We start from the raw sequence: 25839 nt of genomic DNA, 5'->3' as shown, positions 1-25839 counted from the left end.
TTAATAAATTAATAATTATGAGCGTTAGCACAATTTTCATAATTAACAAAAAAAAAAAAAAAAATCAAACTCCCTTATATTCATATCCTGCCATTCCTTTTTCACATATTGTTGCACTGTACTCAAGTTTTCATTGTATGTAGAATTTATATACTTTGTATTGTATTTATGCCAATTTATATTTAAATAATTTAACACCTTGGCAAAGCTTAATCTTCAGCATGTAGCTGATTTTCCAACCTAGTTTCAGGCTGAATTATTTGTAAAATTAATTACTTGAAATTTAATGATGTAAAAATACTTTTTTAAATTTATTCTTTAAAAATATTGCAAAACTTTTCACCTTTACCTTAGCATATCTTTTTACAAATCCCTCTAATAAGAAAAAATAAGGAAAGAAATTAACTCGGTTTCGGTGATTGATACCTCGCTGCAAATTTTATGTAACATTTTCCCAAAAGCATAGAATTTATATGGATATCAATAAATTAAGGATTATTTCTCCATCTAATTTTCTTAACATGTTTATTCCAGAATTTTCTTTTCACACTGTAGCGCTTAACTTTATGAGTTTTCTATAATCATTCAATGTCTCTAGCCATGGCAACTTTGCATACCTTCTGACAAGTAGTTATATTTTTAACCACTGTATTTTAATTCCTGTTGACTATCAGTACATTATTCACTTGTTTCAGAAGTGCAACTTTTACTTTATACTCAAATCTACGTAAAATAGCATTAAAACTTCAGTTATGCGGAGCTCCTGATCGATTGCTTGTTTTAGATTGAATGAAATTAAGCTTAATGTTACTCTTAATTAGCTTGTTATTAATTTAATTATACTTTTCTAATTAATTATATGTTCAGATACTTCCAAGTACATTACTCAAACTTTTGCATCCCAATTTTTAATTTTTGGTTAAAAAAATAAACTTTTATTTATTGAGAGGCCTGATTGATTATATTAATTTGCAGTATTGTTTATCTAATTCCTTTCTTCTAGATAAATTTTAGAAAAAACTTCTTAACATAATAATTTAAATTTATTTACAATTTATACGTCAGTATTCCAAATGCATAGTAATGTTGTTATAATAGATTTCATGCTAAGCTTTTTTTTAATTTAACTAAATTTAATTTCTGCAGACATTTACATGATTACTTTAATTAACAAAAATATTTTTAGCACACTGTAACACACTTTGATATGGAATGCTTTATAATTATTTAATTTATGATATTATTATAATAAATGAAAGATGTTTGTAATGCTAATATGTATGTTTACCAATACCTTTTATTTTCTTTGTTAGCTCTCGCATTTATTACTGTTATTCAAGTAATTAGCCTGCTTGTTAGATATTTTTTACTTGTTCTTGTGATATGTAATTCTATTTATTTTTATTTTCCTCTTGGCTACAATTGGCTTCGAAAAGTTAAATTGCAACCCTGTAGGCAGCAGGGGAAAGAAATTTTGATTGGCGCAGTTGGACTATAGCTCGACCCGGGGGGGGGGGATTTTCATTAGCGCAGTTGGAGTACACCCATTTTAAACATATTGAAATACATCGTGCTTGCTTAGAACATACCTATTTACCTTCTTTAAATACATCAGATGGGCTTACGTTAATTTTTTTACCCCCACAGGTTACGTTTGCATAGGCTTAGATAGTAAAATCCTGTCTTGTTTTTTCAAAAAAATCACATTATTGCCTTAATAAAACTAATAATTCATAAAATAGCATAGACTATCTAGATCTTCAAATCATTCACTACAAAAAAAAAAAAAAAAAAAAAAAAAAAAAATTACTTTTTGACAAAACAAGAAACTTTAATTTCAATACTAACAAATTAATAAATTGGAATTCCAACATATCCAAAAAAGTAATTAACAATACAATAGTAAATCAAATACAACGAATTAAAAATATCTGCACAGATACGATAGATCTACAACGCGAAATTTTGCTCCTTATTAAAATTCTCATAAATAATCTAATACCTAATCGATTTATTAACCATTGCCTTAAAAGAGCAGGCGTTAAATACTCACTCTAAATCATTTAACTGATAGGGATATGATAATTTGTTCCTAAACTTGAGAAGGCGGTATAAGTTGGATGACTATCAGTTCAAGGATTTGTACATAGTGTAATTACAAAGCTGTATATAATGTAAAAAGCTAATTGTCTTCAGACTTATGCTGTTACTAAAAAAATGGGCCTATTTCATAATCTTTAGTCTGTCAAATAGCTCTTTGACAGTGAAAATTCCTTTTTTCCTTTTCTCAATTTCTTCCTCGTTACGACACGACACTTAGTCAAAAATTAATTAATTTCCATTCACTAGTATTTTCAAAAATTTTAACAGACAGTTTCACTCAAATAATAACTCCACAATATACGTCTCTCAAGAATTCCTAGTCACTCCCACTCCCATAAATTACTTCACACAAGTCTCACCGACTGATATAATTCAAAGCCCCCGCTACCGATAAAGAATTTCGGAAACACAACCCTTCCGAGTCAGACGCGAAGACAACACTTTGCCCACTTCCCACTAGAAAGAACGTAAGTTAGTTAATGCTTTTTCTGGCCTTTTATATCTTCATGTACATTCCCTTTTCTTATTATATAGATTTTAAATTTAAATTTTTATTTTTTATTTTTTGATTTGTTTTTGCAAAGATTGCATTACATTTCTTATATTTCGTAATTTTCTAATGTTTATTTCAATTACTTTGAGTTCTATTTCATAATGCCAATTTCCAATGTTTAATTTTTACAAATAGTTTTAAATTAAAATGCATAAACACGAGGGTGTCGGGGGACAATTACTCGAGTAATTTATCAATTTTACTGTATAAATTGCTTTTCACTCAAAATTGAATTAGCGAAAATGCTTAATCGGAATGAGTTCTTTGGTGCTCTGCATTGGCTCTTGATCCCTTCTATTCACGGAAATATTTGGCCTAGCTTGAATTGCCGGTTTGGCATCGCCTTATTACTCGAGTAAAGGACGAAACACCTTCGTATTTATTTCTAAGTTTATTGTTCATTGCACGGGAGTTGGTTTCTACACCTTGAAAAGTCAACTAATTTCCGATCAATGGCAATGATTACTTGCTTTTAATTTAATTACTTGCTTTTAATTTATTTCTTTTTGCAATTGAAATTTTGTTATTCATGATTTAATTCTAGTCCCCGTTAAACATTTTTAACAATTTACATTCAAGTAACTTTAAAACAATTTTCGGAATTAAACTTACTAACTATGGATTCACTCTTTTAAGATAATTCTACTAAACTTAATCTTAGGAGATAATATAATCAATATTTCTTTAGTATATAAATTATATATATATATATATATATATATATATATATATATATATATTACATCAATTCTACTATGCAGTTTTGTATTTGACTTCGTATTTCTCATAGTTTTTGAGATAGGATAGTTAAGTTACCCTCTGACCGCGTGTAAAAAAAATCACACCTTTTCTTCCTGCGGAACAGCCTGCAGTTGAAATCCCGGTTTCTACCGACGCGATGAGAAGGATCCCTGCTGTGTTCAAGATAAACAGTGAAAGCATTGTTCGTGGATCCCGCGTACAGAGTGTTAAAATCGTTTTAAATTTTGCGTTATCTTCGTTTGTTGATTGTGGTGTCTTCGTTTTGAAGTGTTATTTCGTTTACAGTAGTTGTCTTTTGATTATTTATCGAAAACAATAACACAAACATTATTGAAACAAATATGAAATATCATACGCGGCACAGTGCCGGATCTATAATCTTACCATAGCATCGTTCCTGTGTGTTCTAACTATATTTTCCCCCCGTCGCGGGAAAAGCCAACATCAGTTTCCCTTTAGGGAATTTTAGTTGGAACATCCTCCGACTCGCGACGAAGGCATTTATCATAAATTCAAAATCTTACAATAAAATAGTACATCTTATACTTTTACAAAACTTGTAGCATACAACATAGCATGAATACTTTGTATATAAAGGACATTTTCATCATACTAGCTACTACTATACATTTTATCTTACTAACTGTCTCAAGCTAAATACAAATAGAAAAAAAAAAAAAAAAATCATCAAACAATAACGAAACTGTAGTAACTAACAGTAACACAAGTAACAAATTTCAGTTACTAAAGAAATACTAAATAGATACCTGAAAATTCTGAAAACAATCATTCATATCTCTTTCCAAGTTCCAAATGATATAGCATTTAAATAGGCCTTTTTATTGCATCTGAAGAAATTTTTACTGTGTTACTTATTACCTTGTTATCACGGCCTCTATGCAACTCCATCACCTTTCCAAGCCTCCACAGCTGTCGAGGTAGTTTGTCATCCCCTCTCAAAACTACATCATTTATATTAAAATCAGTGGTTACATTAACAGGTTTGAAAAAATTTGCACCTTTTAATTGGATAAGATACTCTCTTTTCCATCGTCTCCAAAAATCATTTAAAATTTTCTCCCGATACAAATATCTTTTAATTAAAATTCTTTTGTTACTTGCAACAACTTTAACATGACCACCCTGGTGCGGTAAGGATGTTAACAGTTTTCCAGTTAGGAAATGAGCAGGAGTGAGAGGGAATGGCTCTGATGGATCATTGTAAACTTAAGTAAGTGTTCTAGAATTTAGAATAGATTCTATTTCTGTTAAAATGGTTTGTAATTCTTCAAAGGAAACTAAAGCCTTTCCTAGCACTTTTCTCAAAATACCTTTTGTCATCTTCACCATTTTCTCTCAGTATCCACCCCACCAAGCTGCTCTTTCGACAATAAATTGCCATTTTATTTCCTTTGTACCAAAATAATTTTGTACAGATGGATCAACAGTATTTGCATATAACTTCTTCAGTTCTTCATCTGCACCTTTAAAAGTTTTGGCATTGTTAGAGTTTATTGTTCGGCACCCACCTCTTCTTGACTCAAAGCGACGAAATGCTAGAAGGAAATGTTCGGTGCTTAGGCTAGAAACAATACGGCAAACACCTCTTCTTGGCACAAAGCGACGAAATGCTAGAAGGATATGTTCGGTGCTTAGGCTAGAAACAATACGGCAAACACCTCTTCTTGACACAAAGCGACGAAATGCTAGAAGGAAATGTTTGGTGCTTAGGCTAGAAACAATTTCAAGATGAACTGCACGTGTGACTGCACAAGTAAACAAACAAATATAAACCTTGTCTCCATTTTTCGTAGTTCCAGCAAAATCAACAGCTGTGATTTCAAAGGGATTCGCTTCATGAATTCTATTCGCTGGTAATGGAGCAATCACTTGAGTGTCCTTTTTAGCCTTAAATTTCCTGCAAACGAAACAGTTATTCAAGCACGATTTTACAGCTTATCTCCCTCGGATGATGCAATAATTTTCTCGAGTTTGAGTGAGTGTATCTGAAACACCAGCATGAAGCAAGTTCTCATGTTCTCTTTTGATTAGCAATTCAGTGAATCTAGATGCTTTTCTTGAAACTGAAAGTCAGAATGTTGTAATCTACCACCAAGACATATGAGTCCTTCTGCCGTCAGGATCGGGTTTAGACCATATAATTTGGAATCGGAACTAAGTGATTCCTTTCGGTTCAATTTAATGAGATCCTTTTCAAACTCACTATGCTGTATAAAACGAATCCAATAGCGTTCAGCACTTGCGAGTTCTTCAACAGTTAGCGCTCCTTACACTTTTCAGAATTCTTCTTAGAGTTATTAATAAACCGTAGGATGTATGCAGTGATTCGAAGAACCTTAAATAAGTCACTGTATCTGTGCAGATTCAACAAGCTATCGGTACGTTCAACGTATGTTGGTAAAGCAATACAGTTCTTTTTTCTCTCCTTTTCTGCTTCAAATGTGTCAATATTAGCATTCGGTATTTCTTCACTGTTGAAAACATTAACATCAACTTCTATTAGCCACAAGGGGCCTCTCCACCATATTTCATCATTAATTAAAGATCGTGCACTTACTCCCCTACTAAGTTTATCTGCAGGATTCAGCTTTCCGTTGCAAAAATTACAATTCGATGGATTTGTCTTTTCTTTGATTTCCAACACTCTATTGCGAACAAATTGCTTCCATTCATTTGCATTACCTCTAATCCAATGTAGACATATTGTGGAATCTGTCCACATGAAAATATCACTTTCTTTCAAAGAAGAAAACGTGGATCGTATATAATCAGACAATCGTGCGGAAATCAAGTTTCCTAGTAGTTCTAATCGCTAGTTCTAATCGCGGCAAAGTCATTTTCTTCAGTGGAGCTAGGCGATATTTTGAAATTATAAAACTTGTCGCACATTTGTCATGGTATCTAATCTTGAAATATGCGACCGCACCATATGCTTTTGGGCGTGCATTAGAATATATGTACTTCCAGCTGCTGAATCTCCAGCTCGTCAAAATATGGTCGAGGTATAAGAAGCCTGTCGAGCTCAGTTACTTCATTCCACCACTCCTGGAACATAGATTCCAATTCTGCATGAATATTTTCATCCCATTTTCAGCCTTTTCCCCAAAGAGTCTGCACTATCAATTTAATTCTAACACTGAATGGTGTAATTAAACCTAATGGATCAAACAACATGCCACATGCACTTAGAACTATACGTTTTGTTGGTGTCGCATATTTAAATTTTGTAAATTGATTCAGATCCATCTTCAAGGTGTCCTTATCATTGTCCCAAATTAATCCTAATACCTTTAACGATGTATCTGTTTGATTCGATGGCGTCCGACATTCCATTTGGGTTTCCTTCCATCTTTGATTAAGGATAACTCAATTCGAAGACCATTGCCGTAAATTCATGTTTGCTTCACTCAGTCTAAATTTAGAGTCTCTTGCAAGAGATACCGCTTCTTCAACAGTTGATGCCACACTTATTAAGTCATCAACATAAAGGTCTTTCAAAATAGAACATGCTTCATTGTGTGAATTTTCATATTTCTTTAAATGAAGTCGTATAGTTGCTGTCAAAATAAAAGGACTGCATTTCACACACGCACACACACCAAAAAAAAAAAAAAAAAAAAAAAAAGTGTCATTCGTAAAATTCTGATATCACGACCACTGAAATCAAGTTCGGTTTCCCTCATTTCTCCATAAAAACTGCAAAAACTTTCGATCCTTTTCTACTCCAATCTCTAAAAATGCTCTCTGAATATCAGCACAAAACGTAATTGAGTGATAACAAAATCTTAAAATAATCCTGAGCAAATCTGGATTAATGTTGAGACCACTATCTAAACAATCATTGAGCGACTGTCCATCTCTAACTTTCGACGACGCATCATCGTACACAATCCTAACTTTCGTACTTTCCTTTGATCCGCGTACTACAGCATGATAAGGCATAAAATAAACAATTTTCCTATCACAATCTCCATGAAATGCAACTTGCTCAACAATACCACCCCTTAGCTGCTCATTAATTATTTCTTTATAACGAAAATACAGATGCGGATCATGCCTAAATTTATTATATAAGCTTATCAAACGTCTTTCTGCAACTTCATAATTACTGTTCAATGTGTTACCCTCTTTCCATAATAATTTAGTTTCATACCTCCCATATTATGCATCTGATCGCGAAATTTCCTTTTCCTGATTTATTCTTAGAGCCTCCAAATCCCGTAAATTCCGAACTCATTCAAAATCTGTTTGTTCCTTCACAGAGATATGGTTTACACAAGTCTTATCATACTCAAAATCGCCATGATTGTCCGATCCCATTTCCTTACTTTGGATTACAAACCCAAACAAACTATACGTATTAACTAATAGTTTCCCTAATCTTATGTTTCTTTCATACAATATTTCCCAAATGTAATCTTAGCCGATCAACATGTGTATCCCCTTCGTATTTCCAATGTTGGCCAATTCTTTTCCCTTACTTAGAGCCATGTTTCTGACTCACTTAGAAGGAACTTCTATGTGGTCATGCGTATAATCGCATCAATTATTACCACTGCTTCTATACTGAGTTTTTTTTACTTTGGTTGGTTCTATTCCACAAATCAAGTTGAACTATATTATACTGCTGTTTAGGTTTACGCTCGCTAACCAAACCCATATATTTCAAACGTTTCACATCTGGTAGCCTTCAGTCCTAATGAGTCCGCAGTTTTCCTCCTTACAAACGTTCTATTACTCCCGCCGTCTATTAACACCCTCAAGATTTCGCTCTTTTTATTTGTTTTTACTATAGCGCTGAACGTTTGTAATAAAACCGGGGACGACGCTCCTGCGCTCTCGGTTTTGTTTACAGTTTCCCTTCTCTTCCTCCGAAGCAATGCAATGACTGTACCGTAGATAAATTATTGTCCATTTCTTTACCATTTGATTATTTATTTGACTGCATTATTTGTCGGTTCAACCTTATCGCATATTAAATAATTGTGAGGTTTTTATTTACATATTTTGCAGAGCTGGTCCTTTTTCCGAATTTTTCGATGTATGTCTACGTTTCAGGCAAATGTAACATCGTCTCTGTGTTTTTAACGAATTTCTTTTTTCTGTTAATGGTAAAGGACATTTATGTGTTTCGTGAGATTTATCCGAACAAAAACTACATATTTCATTCGCTACGGCTGTTAAAGCAGCTGCTGTTGGAATGCGCGCTTTTGAAATGTTTCGTTATGAGTTTACATAAATTTTCTGATAATTTTGACTCGTTTTTCTATTACTAAAAGGAATTTCATGTTGCTTAAAGTTTTTTGAATCTGATAATAAAGAAGACGCTTCTCTTATTTCTACCTCTTTTCTCAAATACTCAACTAAGTGCTCTGTATTAAATGATTCACGCTATTCGCGTTGTCTATTGTAATACAAATTTAGCTTTTCTGGAATTTTCTGTAGTATTACCGGGCAAAGTAAACTACTATAAGTGCCTGCTGCAACACCTAAAGACTTTAATGATCGAATTTGAATCTCAATCGTATCATAAATTCTTCGCAATGCTGGAACGTTCGCGCATGTCTTAACGGAATCAGTCAGCAACAGTTTATACAATGAGTGCGAGCTTATAATCAAATCTAGCCTTCCGAATCTTTCTTTTAACAACTTAATTGAGGAATCATAATTTCCGAAACTGCTGATAAGGCAGTACCTCCCAAAAATGTTTTCAGATACGAAAATTTCTCAACCAGGAATTTTAGAAATCCAACCAAGAGCTACAATCACCATAAAACTTCTCATACTTAATTTCGGAAGCTTAACTACACTACTTTCGTTTCTTACTTCTCGTTGTTCCAACCTAACATTTTCATTAACCCGAACTTCATTTTGCGAAGCCCCGCTAAAAGCACTTTCTATATGTCTACCTAGTTTCGTTTTCCATTGAATACCGCGTTCCTGATATTCTTCACTCTCAGCAATTTCGTTTTCTAAATCAGCTATACCGATTATCGCTTCTATTTCACTATCTAAACCATTAAGATTCTTTATCTTTTCAATCAACTGGTTTCTTTGATTATAAAAATCATCAAGTTTTTGTTCTTTACTGTAAATTTCACTTAAAGGTTTATTTATTGCGTCTTCAATTTTTGTCAAAAGATTACAAAAAAGTTGCCTAATGCAGTTTTGTTTCTCCTTTCAACTCGTTTCACCATGTTTGCATAAACTACTTCTGTTTTCAAAACTGAATTTCAAATCAATTTACATCAACTAAATAATCAAATCACCACTATAAATTCAAAACTTCCTATCACATACAAAATCATAACACTTCAAGAACTGAATCTAAAGGGACCTTACCTCAATCCATGGTCGTGAATCAGAAACTTCCAAGACAATGGTTCACATTCCATCCATCAGAAGGTAAGCGGTAATCCCATATTACGTCCGTAGTTCGCCAACAATTTGTGGTGTCTTCGTTTTGAAGTGTTGAGTTATTTAATTCACAGTAGTTGTCTTTTGATTATTTATTGAAAACAATAACACAAACATGATTGAAACAAATATGAAATATCATACGCGGCACAGTGCCGGATTTATACATCTTACCATATCATCGTTCCTGTGTATTTTAACTATAACGACGGGGGTTATTTTCCCCCCGTCGCGGGTAAAGCCAACATCAGTTTCCCTTTAGGGAATTTTAGTTGAATCATTGATCCTAACGTTAGTTACGGGGGAGCTACTAAATAATTATTCTTTATACAAAAATACTGACAAGGTGGCAGTTTTTTTTTTAAATATTTTTTGCAATTTAAATACAGTTTTATCTCAGCGCGCAAATCCCCATCAAACTTTTTTGTATCGTATCCAGAGGTATGCATATGTGTTAAGAATAAAGGAAAGTCATTGTTTCTGTTTTTTAAATTGTTACGTTATTCGTGTGCCAAATGAAAATTGTCTTACGCTATTATAAAAGCCACATCTTCTTTAGATTTCAATTTGCATGTAATAAAATCATGCGATAATTATGATCATTGGGGAAAAGAGCTCATTTTTTCGTCTGGGCGGGATGCAGTGCATCGCATAAAAGTTTATTTGAATATCGTATGAATATGCCTTCTTGAATAATACGTAAGATAGCAGGAATTATTTACTTACGTTTATACACAAACAAATGTTAATTAAAATATACTCGAAATCCTTCTGCTTTGCTTGAAATGATTCTCCGTGTTTAATTGTTTTAAAACGATATGCGTATTTAGTTGTGGCTGTTGAATAGTATGCGGTTCCTATAGATATGAAGTTTTCTGCAATAATATTATTTCAGCCTGGGAGTGTGACCACATTTTCTCTTTCCATTTTCATGCACATATTGTCAGCTTCAATCCTATCTGCTAATGACTGAAATGCAGGTAGTTTTGTAATTTTGTCTTTGGTTCTAATTACCGGCAGTTGAAAGGACTGGCTGCTTGTTCCGTTTCTTTATCTGTGACGTGAGTGCGAGATACGAGCCGCCTCCGCAAAATCACCCTTTTCCTAGGCAGATAACCGTAGTGAGATTTGCTTTGAAACAAAGTAATCCAACCCTGTCCTAACTTTTCAGTCCTAGTAAGCTTATGGTAATAAGAAATGAGCTTTGCTTTTCCGTTAAATGTAACAGCACTTTTAGAATCTTATCGACAACTTTCTGAAATAAGAGGCAAAAGAAAGATGCATGAAGGATCCCTACTAAAAATTACAAAAATGTATCCGCCGCTGCTTGCGAGGCATAACCTAAAGGAAATATTTAAGGCCATCTTGCTTCCACACACCTAAAGTAAAACTCGTCAAAAGCTCAAACAAGTTAATCAAAGATCACTCCTAATTCGCCTCTTCTGCTTTGTTGTACCAGCTGAAGAGATGCAGGCCAGAGTATTTGGTTTATAAGTGTGAAGAACAACGCCAGAACGCCTTCGCTTTCTGCCTTTCGTATCAGCTATCCCGATATTAAATTTTACGTCTTATGAACGAATTTGTTTGAATCGGGAGAAATGATCGGACGGAAATAACTTGGAGAAAATGAATAAGAATTAAAACATTACAACCGCCTTACGTGCTGCCTTGCTCTGCATCTCTAGGTCGGCATCACCATTTTACCAACTTTAAAACTTCTTTTTAATGTGGCATCTTTTGAGTTGGTAATTTGAGAATTTCGTCTCACTTTTCTTCAAATACACTAATATTATTTTTATATTATTAACTTTCTGATAATGTAATAAATGTTATGAAAATGTTGTATATATCTTACCGCTAACTTGTTTCAAAGTATATAACGTCTATGTCTGGCGATTGTTTTGGAAGCTATTTGGAAAAATTTCGTCAAGGCAGCTATGGAAACGTGATCGGAATAGGTGATCACAAAATATATCAAGTCGTATCAAATATTGCTTGTACTTGGGTTGATAGAATTTGTTTCGATAAAATCCGTTTGAGTAAAAACAGCATCTGAAATTTATATTACAAAAAAATGAATCAAATGTTAAAAATTTGGATGAAAATCCGAGCGTCAGCATATTTTTTCGGAGTACGTGTTATCCATGTTATCCAGGCCGATAGTTTGCTCACACATTTTTGGCTAACAAAACATTGCTTCAGTGCTGCAGATTATGTTTGCACTGTGTAGAAGAAAACTTTTCTTGATTTAGGAGTTGCAAAGAAATATCCATGTCCTAGGGGGGTGGACACATCTGCCATTCTTTGTCAAATGACAAATATTCACTAATAAGTATTTTGTAAAAATCATGTCCGTTGATGAAAGGGATTGTATCTAATTGTTGCAACGTATTTCGATGAGGCAATGGGTGAAATAAAGAATTCTGCGTTGTGTCTCCCTAATTTAATTGTTGGCTGTACTGGTCAGAATATTTCAATGATGATTATTAATAAAGTGAGTAGATTAAGTATACCTGTATCAAAGTACATTCTGTGCAGATAATGCACCTGTTACGAGTGGCAACCTTTTTGAAAAAGCATTAAAATAATTAATCATTATGTTACTTAATATATTTGGCTGTTGTCGTTACATCACAAGTAAACATAGATCAAATTTGGTATATATATTCTATTACTTAAAAAGAAGCGCTAAACGTAAAGTGAGTTTAAAAACATTCGAGCAGCTTTATGAAGAAGAAATCAAAATATTAAAGTAATGTGCACACGGGGTGGCTTTTCCTTTAGCAGAGCTCTAAAAAAGCTAATGGAACAGTGGGATCCCTTTAAAAATTTTTTCACGAAGAAGCGAAATTAAAAGTTCAAAACTGTTGATAAAGACAAGCATAAGAGGATGAACATGATCCCAAGAAAATCAAACTGAATTGAGGGGGATCCCATAAAAGGAGAATGGAAAAATATAGTTTAGTAAAATATATTTTATTATCATCATCTGTTTCTGATTCTGAAGAACTAAATATGCATATACAGTCCGCAGTGCTCGTGCTTTGAAGAAAATGAGATATTGCTGCAAAAGCAGTAAATTTGTCGAGCCTTCTTTATCAAAATGTAAGATTCACGCTTCCTCTCTGATAACACAAAATCTTAAGAATATCTTCATTATCAAATATAAACAAGGCAGTAAGTATTATGAAGATAAATTTTCTTATTCCTTTTAAACAAAAGCAACCAGTTATAGTGAATATATTAAAATTAATTTGTCTGATTTTTCATTTTCTTTCTCTAATTATATTTAAGATATTTGCGGTTTCCCCACCCCCTGCCCGTACATTTCACGTTTCATATTCATCTGAATTTTTTTCAGGGGGTCTTCTGATTTTTACTTTCGCAAGGTTAGCAGATATGTGCATGGCGCAGCTTTGGGAAAAATAAAATGCCATATAGTGCTCAATCAAAGGAATATGGAAGATGTTCCAGTATTGCAATCCGTTTTCCAACCAAAAATTACCCATTTTGCTATATGGCTGTTGGGCTATGTGCCATTTTACCATACGAGTGCTGGCCATTTTTTTTTTTTTTTTTTCTCTCTCTCAGCTTAATGAAAACTTCTTTGTAATAATTCTGGTTTTAGTGTTTTGTCCTCTGGTACCCATTCTTCCAAAATGATGTACGCTTGATATAAAAAAAAAATGCAGTTACTGTCGCTTCAATTTTGATTTTCTGTGACGAGATTTTTTTTATTCTTGGTGAAGGGAGGACTTTCCAACGCATTGATGATCTTTCTGTCACCGTCTGCCCTCCGTCTTTTGACTCCCTTTGCTTTATTGACGAATCTTATATTTGCAAAGGTATATATGAGTAATTTGTTAAGCAATGTAATGCTTATCCTAGAGAGCTGCCTTTATGGAGAACCATGCAGAAGGAAAAACATGTATATAGCTACTTCATTTCAGCACTATTAATAACAAACTCGGAACGAAATTTTATTCTGCTGTCACATTGGCTTGTCATAAGCAGATAATTTTTAGATTAGCTTATTTTGTTCTTCTTTTGATGTTGAGAGAAAAAGTTAATATGTGCTTTAAGTCATGAAAAAAATGTCTTGATTCTTTAAAAATGTATTTTTTATTAAAAAATTTGCTTAAAACTAGTCGCTCTCTTTGATTATAATTCAATGTATATATTTCTACATTATTTTGCCTAAGAAAAGACGGATTAGTAATTGTTTATTACTTAAGAATTTTGGAAGAATTGATTTTTAAACTTTTTCAAGTGCAAATTAAATGAATGGCCAGTTCTGTTGAATAACTCTTAAAATATTTAATTTTCAGTATTTTTGTCTCTTTTTCTATGCATACTTGTCAATGAATTCAATAATTACTGCAAATTCCATAACAGAATGTTTATTTTATTTAAGGACGGTCCCATATGGCATTCGTGCGTCATGTCAATAATGAAGGTGATGGAGATCCATTTTATGAAATAATTGGCGTTGTCACCCTTGAAGACGTTATTGAAGAAATTCTGCAGTCTGAAATTATTGACGAAACAGATGTATTGAGTAAGTTATTTTCTTTGAAATAATTAAACTTTTGACTTAACCCAGTTGATGATGCATATATGTCATAAAAAGGTGACAACATGTCATATGTGTCATTCAATATGCCTTCAAAAGTCTAACAGCATATTTAAAATAAATATGATCAAATTTGTGTTTGTTCTTTACATTTTAACTGGAATGAACATAGTTAAAACTTATCATATCTGAAACCGTTAGATTTATTTGTTTCTATTATATATATTTATATATAACTAAATGAATTTAAGATCATACAACATTATATATATATATATATATATATATATATATACAGTTAATATATAAATTTTAGGACTAATTTGTACAGAATTGGAAGCTGGGGGGGGGAACTGCATTCTTACTTCGTAGCCGTCAACATAAAATCAAGTCCGTTGAGAATGCTGGCCAGTCCATACGGGTGACATCCTCCGATTGAAGCCATTCGCTTACGATGTTTGCACAGTGAGGACGGGCGTTGTCATCCATAAGCACAAATTGTGTGCCCATGGCGCCCTGAAACAAACGTACATGTTGTTCCAGAATGACGTCCCGATAGATTTGGCTTGTCATGGTTCCAATTTGAACATGCAAGTCAGTTCTGGAACCCAGAATATTTCCACCCCAAACGAGCACTCCTGCACCACTGTAACGGTGTCGTTCAATAATGTTTTCTTGGTGGTAACGGGTACCTGGAGCTCTCCATATGAAAGTCCGGCGAGAATCAGACTGCAAGCTAAACCTGGACTCGTCGGAAAACATCACACAAGCCCACTGTTGCGGTGTCCACAATGCATGCTCTCTACTCCAGGCTAACCGCAGGCGACAGTGAGTTGCAGTAAGTGGAACGCATCTAACAGGTCTACGAGCATATAGACCAATCTGCCCTAAGCGTCTGTACACGGTCTGCCTTGAAATTGTCGTAACAGTGGCTGAAGAGAGCTTGACGAGACAGGTCTGAGGCTGTGCTCCGCCTGTTTCTTTTGGCAGTAACTGCCAAATACCGGTCCTTATTCGGCGTTGTAACTCTGGGGCGACCTGTGCTGTAACGTCTACTCACATTACCATCATCTTGGAATCGTTGTCAAAGCCTGGAGATGACACTCTGGGCAATTCCAAGTTCGTCTGATACTTCCAGTTGGGTACGCCCACATTCCAGACGGCCGATAATTCTACCATATAAAAAATCATCCAAATGCGTCCTTTGTGTCATAACTATTCGATTATTGAACTGAAATGCTTATAAAGCGCCTGCGAACAATTTTACTTCTTTGCCTGTATTCCTTATATGTCACTCTCTTACACTCTCATCATTGTGACGTACCATCGGTGTCATCTGGTTACTTCCTGAAATTTGTATATGGTTCTTGAAGATGTGTGTAGTGATTTTACAGGTGATATATTTATTTTAAAGTTCGATTTCCGCGTGACTCCGAATTATCCTTAATTCATGGACATGAGTGTATATACGTATGATTATTTACACTTTTAGGAGCAAAAGTCCATATATAATGCGTAGCATGATTCATAATAATGCCAATTTATTTCATAGTAGAATTATAATAATTTAGCCAACACTATAATTAGATAAAAGGTTAATTTACAGGTGATTCAAAAGGTTAATTTAAAAATGGTATGGCTTGTATTAAGCCAAATATCTTTTGTTTACTTACTGTTATTTTCTCTTGGGAGAGGGTCGAATATGTAAGATAAAAAATATTTAAATCAAAATTATAATTTAAATAGCAACTATTCTAATTCAGAAGTCAAACAACAAAAATCAGCGTTATATTTACAAAATTTTCACAGAGGCATTTCACATTCATAAAAATCTTTCTGTTCTAGTTAACGATCCTAATTCCAATCCAAATTTGCCTTCGGCCTTTAAAGAAATTATGTTTTAGTTCTGGTTTCACCAACAGATGGCGCCACTTGCTTATTCTTGTCCAGGTTTTCTTATCTTATCTAATCATTATTTCCTATCTGGTTCATTTGCGGTTTTGCAGCTGAAGATGGTGGTTCGGTAAAACCATCGAAACTAGTCAAGAACTGTGAAAATTTTGTAAATATAACGCTGATTTTTGTTGTTTGACTTCTGAATTAGTATTTATTCGGCGTGTTATTGTGTCTTAATTAGCAACTATTCCTTAATTTTCCCTCTCTGTTCTAGGAATCATAATAACTTTTCTGGCTTGCGTCATTTCTAGATCAATGCATCTCATATGGTTTGCATAACACTAACGACGTAGCTAATTCGGACCTTAACACAAAATTTTGAGAACTTAAACCTTTCTAACCTAAACCAAAACCTTCCCTTCGTGAACCTCCAAACTGAATAACTGTGTACTTTCTCTTCAGCTCTGTTGCCAACAAGACGTTACTTTGATCGCTGATGTGTCGTTTCACCTCTACTAGCAATTGTCCATTGTTCTAAAATATGATACGCTATATAAAATTATAGGGTGTATACTGCACCCATGATGATGCGTGATTAAAAATATGTTTTGATAAATAGTTCGTGTCCATCAATAAGACTTACTACATTTGGCCACGTCTCTCTGTAAGCCTCTCCTTCGAATGTTATCTTTTCTAACTACGTAGATAAGTCTCTCCAAGTTATAATGGAGAGAGCCACCGCCATCCATTGCAGCTTTCTGTAAGTCATCTTATTATATATATATATATATATATACATTAAAGAAATATTGATTATATTATCTCCTAATATTAATTTTAGTAGAAGTATCTAAAAAGAGTGAACCCATAGGTAAATGCTTTTTCTGGCCTTTTATATCTTCATGTACATTCCCTTTTTCTTATTCTATATATATATATGTTAATTTTCAATTTTTATTTGATTTTTTTTTTTTTTTTTGAAAAGATTGCATTATATTTCTTACTTTTCTAATGTTTATTTCAATTACTTTGAGTTCTATTTCATAATGCCAATTTCCAATGTTTAATTTTTACAAATAGTTTTGAATTAAAATGCATAAACACGAGGGTGTCGGGGGACAATTACTCAAGTAATTTATCAATTTTACTGCATAAATTGCTTTTCACTCAAAATTGTATTAGCGAAAATGCTTAATCTGAATGAGTTCTTTGGTGCTCTGCTTTGGTTCTGGATCCATTCACCTCACGGAAATATTTGGCCTAACTTAATTTGCCAGTTTGGCATCACCTTATTACTTGAGTAAAGGACGAAACACCTTTATTTATTTATTAATTATTGTTCATTGAACGGGAGTTGCTTTGTTCCCTTTGAAAAGCTAACTAATTTCCGATCAATGGCAATGATTACTTGCTTTTAATTTAATTTCTTTTTCTAATTCAAATTTTGTTATTCATGATTTAATTCAAGTCCCCGTAAAACATTTGTAACAATTTACATTCAATTACTTTAAAACAATTTTCGAAATTCAACTTACTACCTATGGGTTCACTCTTTTTAGATACTTCTATTGAAAATTAATATTAGGATATAATATAATCAATATTTCTTTAGTAAATAAATTATTATTATCTTACTTTGCAGCTATTGCGCAAGTATTAGAATAACTTGATTTCGAACTAAGTGAATTTAAGATCATACGACATTTGATATATGTATATGTCTATACACACACACACGCGCATCTCTCCTTACCCAGGTTAAAAATCCTTACCCAGCCTTTATTTATGCAGCCATTGGTCATAGTCATATATACTTCCAGTTACAGAAATGTGCTAATTGACAAAAATATTCATGCCTTGGCAATGACAAAAAAAAAAAAAAAAAAAAAAAACCGACAAATAATGGAATCTGTATACAGGGTGTTCTGTAAATGTTGCGACAAAATTCTGTGGGAGATAGGGCGCATCATAAAGATTAAGATTTGTATAGAAAGCCATGCCCGAAGATGTCAATGGTAAGTGGTACCAGAGGTAGAAGATGGGCAAGGAAACAAGAGAGTTATTAATTTGAAACATTTATTGGACATAAATGGTGTACGACAGCTTGAAAGTTACAGCAGTTGCTCGATGTTTGCACCATCAGATGCCAAACATGCCTGACACCGACGGACCATTGATTGCTGGACATGTCCAAACACACCAGGGGTTTCTTTGATTGCAGCAGCTGCACAGGTGAGTCTTACCACGAGATCCATTTCAGACACAGCAGGATCGTGATACATGACACTTTTGATGGCTCCCCATCAACAAAAATCAAGGCTGAATAAATCCGGTGAGCGTGGGGGCAGGGAACGTGTCCGCTACGCCCAATGCATTGATGCGTTAATGATCTGTTCATATGGCTACGAACATCCAGTCGAAAATGAGCAGGTGCTCCATCATGTTGGAACCGCATTGTTCACAAGCTTTCTGTTTGTAGAGCGTTCCAAGCTCTTCGTATGGTGCCTACTGCTCAAACGAGGTAAACCTCACTTTCCATTAGCACCCTGCCAAAGAAAGTCTATGTAAAGAAGGAAAGACTCCATAGACGTAATGTAAACCAGTTTGTCTTCTACGCCGCTAGAAAGAAGAGGGACAATTCGCTAAGGGATTTGGCGACGGAACCTGTTGGCGAAAATTTGCCCCTTTGTGATGTACCTGGCCGAGATTTTCCACCTCCGCCACGTGTACAGGAAATTGAGGAACACGGGTTAAGATGAATCGTTGTTTGACTTTTCGCGATAATTTAAACTCGAATTTTCGTGCTTTTTTGCTTTACTAGTTGAACTTGTATTATCCATATCGCAGTTTGATGTCTGATTTAATATCTGTCAATATGTAGGGAAAACAAATAAAGTCACACAGCTTTAAACTCTTGATAAACGTGACCGTCGAACCTGTTTGAACTTCGACATCAGCTTCGAGCTTTGGCGCTTTTGGGCGACAGATATCTCACGCATGCGCAGTTGTGTCCCTTTTCGTTCGGAGGGAGCCACTCCTGCTGCTGCGAAGCTTTCCTTCTTAACAATATTCTTTGACCCTGCTATACAACAGCCTCTGGCGGCGTACAGTGACGTTTCTGGGCAGGGGTTCCTATGCAATTCTTAATCCTTAAGATGTGCTCTACCTCCGCCAGAAGTTTGTCGTAACATTTACGGGGCACATTATATAATAACAGTTTATACTATGTGTAGTTAGTCTAGCAATAAATCTCTGACAATATTTAATAATCTATTGTTGTTCTAAAATTAGTTTTTAATAGGCCGTACAAGGAAGTCGTATGTCCGTATAAAATTTTTTATAATTACTAAACTCATTACTGTTGAAATGTAGTTCTTCTTAGTGTGATGAACTTGGGGGCATGAGGAACACGAAAGCAGTTTAAAACCTGTTATTTCAAATTATTTATTGTTTGCATAAAAAACACAATTTTTTTGTAATAAATGGCAATATTTTATGGTTTATGATAATTTTGCTTTTTCAATTTTAGTAAACAAACGATGAATATATTTATCATTTTTAATTTTGGTATTCGAAAGAGTGCACCTAAAGGTAGCTTTTTGGGAAAACACTGGCATACTACATTGGGATAGTAGGGTAGTCCTAGTTCGTCAGCTCCATACAATACACCTTTTTAGATGCTGTGGTTATACATTTGGCATGTCATTTTGCAGCCTGGGTGTGACAAGGGAAGCTTTGAAAATCCGGTTGCAGCAATGTGCTAATTTTTAATATATTTTTTTTAATGTCCTCATCTGTAATAGTGGAGGAAGAGAATGATTGCAACTATCCCACCAAATCATATTGAAGTCGCCTGTTTCTTCGAAGTTGAATTTTAGGGTGGTGAAGTTTTGAATATTCTTTCCCTTGAAATGTGATCGAGCTTTCAATAATTGGCGCAGCCCTAGTTCTCTGATATGTCTTCTTCATTTAGTATTTTATTTTCGTTAAATATTTTATGCTTATTGAAAATAGTATATTCTGTGTCATTCTTTAGAATAATAAGCAATATATTTCACATTTTTCTTTACGTTCATTTCCAATCTAAACATTAGTTATCTTAACATTTCATTACCTATCATATGCGCGAGCTAAAATTAAGGTAGTCTTATCAATATGCAAAATTCCCTCTAGTGGCGGAGTGGTTAAGTCTACTGAACAGTAGTAATTCATTCTAGGTACGAAATCTAGAGAGTGCTGTAATTACAGAAATGTTTTTGTTGTTTCTTCTATGCGTAAGTAAATACTAGTTACTTTATCTTAGATAGCATGATTTCCATTAGGCAGGCAGCCGTCTTGTCCTTTGATACTATCGACTTTATGAACAAACAGTATGTCCACTGCGTGAGACTATAAGGAACAATACCTAGACCTTATCTAATCACTGTTTTCATCTTTCACAGGTTTTAAAAAATGTAAATAAGAAATGTAACGAAAATTTAGCAATCCATAAATTAGAAGTCAATTAAATTACAACTCATATTGTGCTTCATATTCTTGTTTAAATAAATGCATAACTTTGCTGCCGCCCAACTGGTATAGTGGTTAGCGTTACTGACTGTCGTGCCGAAGGGCGGAGTTTTGAATCTCAGAGAAGGCATGGATGTTTGTAAATGTGTAGTGTCGATGCCGCATGGCGGCACTCTAAATATTCAGCGAGCCGAAAGCCCTCTCGTGTGGTTTGGTGGAAGGGGAAAGGGGTGGGAGACCCTCTGATCCATTTCCCCGGGATGCTCTCCATCAAAATTGGAGGCGGAACTGAGCTTAATCGCACTGTCACCTGTTAGGTGCTCAAGGCTGTTGCCAAGGACAGGCGTAATCTTGTGCTCTTTGCCACGAGGAATTTCGTAGGCTTGGGCTAACTACGTCAGACAAGTGAGAATAAGGCAACAACAACAACATAACTTTGCTTCATAAAACAAAATATGACGTTCTCCCAGAATACCTAACTGTACTGCACTGAATCTTGTATTACAGTTTTTAGCTATTGGTAGAAGGAATTTGAACATACCAGTTATTGGATTAGGGAAGAGATAATTATATAAATTTATTGCATAGTGTGTATTGTTCTTTCTATTTAGATAAGTATCAGCAAATCATTTTAATAAATACAATAGTTTTGCTTAAAATTTATGATTTTAAGTAAATAATTCTAAATTTATGATAATATTTTTCTAATGGTTGTTTTATTCAACTTTTATGTTCCTTCTACTTTTCCTTCTGGATTAGTTTCGAAAATATTTAAGTTTATTATAGATTTTATTTTTGGTTTCTCATACTTTCTGTTCCTAGTATTTTGCAGACAGTAAAACAGCTGTAGCTTTCTATTCCACTTTTGTATGGTCATCAGTTACGTAAGTCGCTCTGTACCACCATGGTATTAACCCTTTGCATTCGAGCGGTGCCTCTCAGGCACCACTGCATGAGATGCGATAACTCGAGCGGTGCCTGAGAGGCACCATTCGAATCGATGTGTTTATTTGTGTTTGACCTAAGGAATATTGCTTGAGAGATCTACTTGGCCTTTTGTAGATCATATTACGAGGTGTCTGAATAGCTATAAGGATGTCTTATCTCAAATAAAGGTTGTCTTTGCAATGCTTATGCGATTATGTGTCTTATCTCAAAAATACTTGCGACCGCGGGTAGGACTCTGTCTTCGACATCAGTTCGAACTCAACCTTCTTGCCGATCGCAGTATTTCTTTCAAAGTTTCTGAGCCCAATAAGTATGGAACACGACGAAGAAGTTACTTCTAGCGAAGATGAGTTTAATTTTTCGCAATAACGAACGAAATTACATTACTACATAGACAGCTTGCCCATGAGAACGAAGACGGAAGTGATAAAGATAGTGACGACGTTATAGGTGCAAGAAGACGAAAAATCCGAATAATCGATAGTGAATCTGGAAGCCAAAGTGATTGTACAGAAGAGACTGAACCTTCAGAATGGACAGTGTGCACAGAATTCGAAGAAATCCCCAGAAGAATACCGTTTGTATCCGGTGAAAGACAAGTAGGACCGCACGTATTTGCACACATGAAAGAACCAATAAATTTTTTCAAATTATTTTTCACCGAGGACTTAGTTACTGACATAGTGCAGGAAACTAACAATAACGCTGCAAGGAAGGTGGAAGGGAAGACCTTATCATCCCGTTCTATATGGCGATCATGGTACGATGTAACAGTTACCGAATTTTGGGCGTTTATTGGGGCAATCATAAATATGGGGACAATGCCACTAGCAAACATACAAGAATACTGGTCGAAAAATGATACTAGTTATATTCCGTTTTACTCAGACACGTTTACGAGAGACCGATTTTGTGAAGTATTTTGGAGACTTCAACTCAAGACAATACCCTCAGAAAACAAAAACCCTAGAACCCGTTTGCAGTTAGCATCTGGTTTCCTCGAGTATATAAATGGTTCTTGAATTATTTTGTACCCGGAGAGCAGATTTGTGTGGATGAGTCGACTGTCAAGTTCAAAGGCTGCATATCATTCATTACGTACAATCCAATGAAACCTACAAAATGAGGTATTCGGGTTTATACGCTCGCAGATTCAAATACCGGCTTCATTTGTGCTATTCTGCCGTATTATGGATCACAGGATAAAATTCCCGGTGTTCAGGGACACCACATGTTCACGGACCGTTAAATTAATTATTACGGTTAAATACAATTTGAATATTAGAATTAAATATATAAAAATTTTTAAGGAGTCAAATGTGTTTATCACTATAATGTATTATGAAATATAATTGAAATAAAATTCCTTTACAGAAATTGTGCTATAATACTCATCTATAATTTTAAAAAAGCAGCACAATTTAGAATTTTAAATAAAACTTTTTTAAAATATTTTAGTATTTTTTACTTATTTACACCAATAAAAAGCATAAAAATTGCAAGAAAAAATTGTTTGTTTGAAATTTTCTATTAGTTCAGATTTAAAATATTATTTCTAAAAGAAGTAGTTACAAATTTCCTTACAGCATAAAAAAAGCTGAAAAAATATCCAGCCCTGAAAGCTTGCAATAGCTTTATAATTATTTGGAACGTTAATTATGCTTGATAAATATGCTAAATTTTTAAAAATGAATCTCAATTTCAAAAATAAAAATATGTAGAAATTCTAATTTGTGAAATGAGGCGCTACAACCAGCTTTTTCTTGACAATTATATACGCTGCAATAGGCAACCAATGTTAAATTTCTGCAAGTCATCCCTACTTCTCCGAATGTGATCAAGGTGAAAGCCGGCAACGCATCAGACGAGGGAGAAAACCCGTTTGGGTTAGTCTATTTCTTATCTATTTCTTTCTTATGTTCGTTGCATTCTCGTCATTTGTATTCGGTAGAAAGCCTCACTAATAGTTTCGTTCGGTTTGAGCAACTCATAATGCATGAAACCAAGTTGATCCCACGATATTCACAACATGGTTTTTTTCCGTGAATATTCGGTTTGCTGTCGATGTTGAAGCATGGCCAGGTGGTCCCCATGGTTTCTTCTTTGTGATATCGTAGTAGATTCGTTTTTCATCACCAGTGACTATACTATGCAAAATACGCTTTCATTTATGCCTAACAAGCACCATTTCACGTATAAAAATCGATTAAGGTTTCTCGGCTCCAGTTCATGTGGACCCTCTGCTTTTGAATCATTCCTAATGGTTTTGAACGATGTGAAATTGCTTGTTGAGTCAATCCTAATGTAAGTGAAAGTTCTACTCGCGTTTGGCACGAATCTTATCCAGTGGATGCTTCCAATTCCGCGTGTTCATACACATTCATCTTACTACTCCGTTCTTTGTCTTCGACGTCAAATTCACCGTTCTTAAACTTTTGAAACCACTGACGACAACTTCTGTAACTTAAGGGAGTCTCACCATATGCTTCTACAAGCAATCGTTGTCCCTCAGCTACCTATTTCTTCAAATGAAAGAAGTAAATGAAAAGTTCCTGCAAATGATGTTCATTCGTCTAAAAATTTTGTCATTTTCGCACGAAGAAATATATGATGCTGATACCAAAATCGCTGATATTTGAAGTTTATGTTGTTGTTAGCAGAACCTAACGATGGGACGTTTAACGTCAGACAAGTTTAACCATCACTTACTGGTGGCGCCACTTCTTTTTTCAAACGTCGGAGACTTATTTGTACTCCCAATATGTAAGTCTGCTTATCAGACATAACATATGTGTATATCGAGTGCTTTATGATATCTACGCTCCCATGAAAAGTCGTTAATAACTAAATGTCCGTAATTAATAACTAAATAAGTATTAAACAGGGACTCTCATGACACAAATAAAAATATATATATGGCTGATATTTACATCCTCACAGTCATTTAAAAGTTATGTTTATGCTATATAAATCATACGTTGGATATAATTGTGTAATATCTAAAAATAAAAAGTGTGCATTCCATAATTAAGATAAAGAGCAAAAAACTGATGAATAAAATTTCAGTTACATGATCATTATATGAATTAGAAGTCATTTCAAAAAAACTTCCTAAAAATGTTCATTTTTATATTTATGTATACATATAAGCACACATAAATCATATATTTTACGTATATATATATAGAGAGAGAGAGACATGTGCGTTGGATTAGAAGTTGTTGATATATGTTTATTGGTATTAATGCAATGAATAAATTTTATATTAATGAATGTGTATGCAAATGTTTTTAATCATGCATAAATAATAAATCCATAAATTTGAAATATATCAGTATGTAACTTTATGATAAAAGTATAGTTTATAATGCATTTATAATCTAAAAAGTATTTCTAATGAACATAAAGTAATAACAAACATAAAGTAATTGCATACGAATTTAATGAGTGTTCTCAAACATTGTTATAAAGCAATGCTTTCCTTTTTCATGCTACTCTGATGCTGTTTACAGTGTCGCTGATTATGCAATAAACAATTTAAATGTTTTTTCCACGAATTGTCGGGTATTTCATTGTGGAAGTAACTAATAGGTGGTATACCGTTGCCTCATGTGTAAGGACGTACAGTTACAGTCATACCCTCTCTGGGATTCGAACCCGCGATCTTCGGTATCGCAGTAGTTTTCCTTATCCACTGTACCATCTGGGCGGCATTTAAATGGTAAGTAATTACGAGTAGTAGAAAAGTTTAGTCACGCATATATAAATAGATTTTTAAACATTATTATTCACCTTAAATTTAATTTAAAAAATTCTATTATACAGCAATTATATTTCTACGCGGTACGCTATGGGTCAGTACGAAATATAACAAATTTGGCGAACTTTTGGTAACGAAAAATTTGTAAACAAATCATCAAAAGTAGAAGGTAATCAAAAAAGTTCTTGCCGTTTCTGATATGTCTTTGGAAGAGTGAACCCCAACACAGAAATAGTTGCTAAATCTGGCGATGAACTGCAAGAGTATAAAAGCACGTTGCGGTACTTCAAACATGTT

The 25839-nt window shown here is 34.1% G+C and overlaps 1 protein-coding gene across 1 annotated transcript in view; it reads left to right on the top strand.

Moving 5' to 3' along the window:
- LOC118183994 (unextended protein-like) overlaps positions 1-25839 on the top strand; it is a 174844-nt gene that overhangs the window by 123011 nt on the left and 25994 nt on the right. The window contains exon 3 of the mRNA XM_035353627.2: positions 14271-14414. Within this exon, the coding sequence (XP_035209518.1) occupies positions 14271-14414 (144 nt within the window). The remainder of the gene's footprint in view (positions 1-14270; positions 14415-25839) is intronic.

This window comes from Stegodyphus dumicola, chromosome X2, assembly GCF_044657685.1.
Source record: "Stegodyphus dumicola isolate Sdum_Otavi_A_Nest chromosome X2, ASM4465768v1".
Lineage (NCBI taxonomy): Eukaryota > Metazoa > Arthropoda > Arachnida > Araneae > Eresidae > Stegodyphus > Stegodyphus dumicola.
This window is presented reverse-complemented; position numbering and strand designations above follow the sequence as displayed.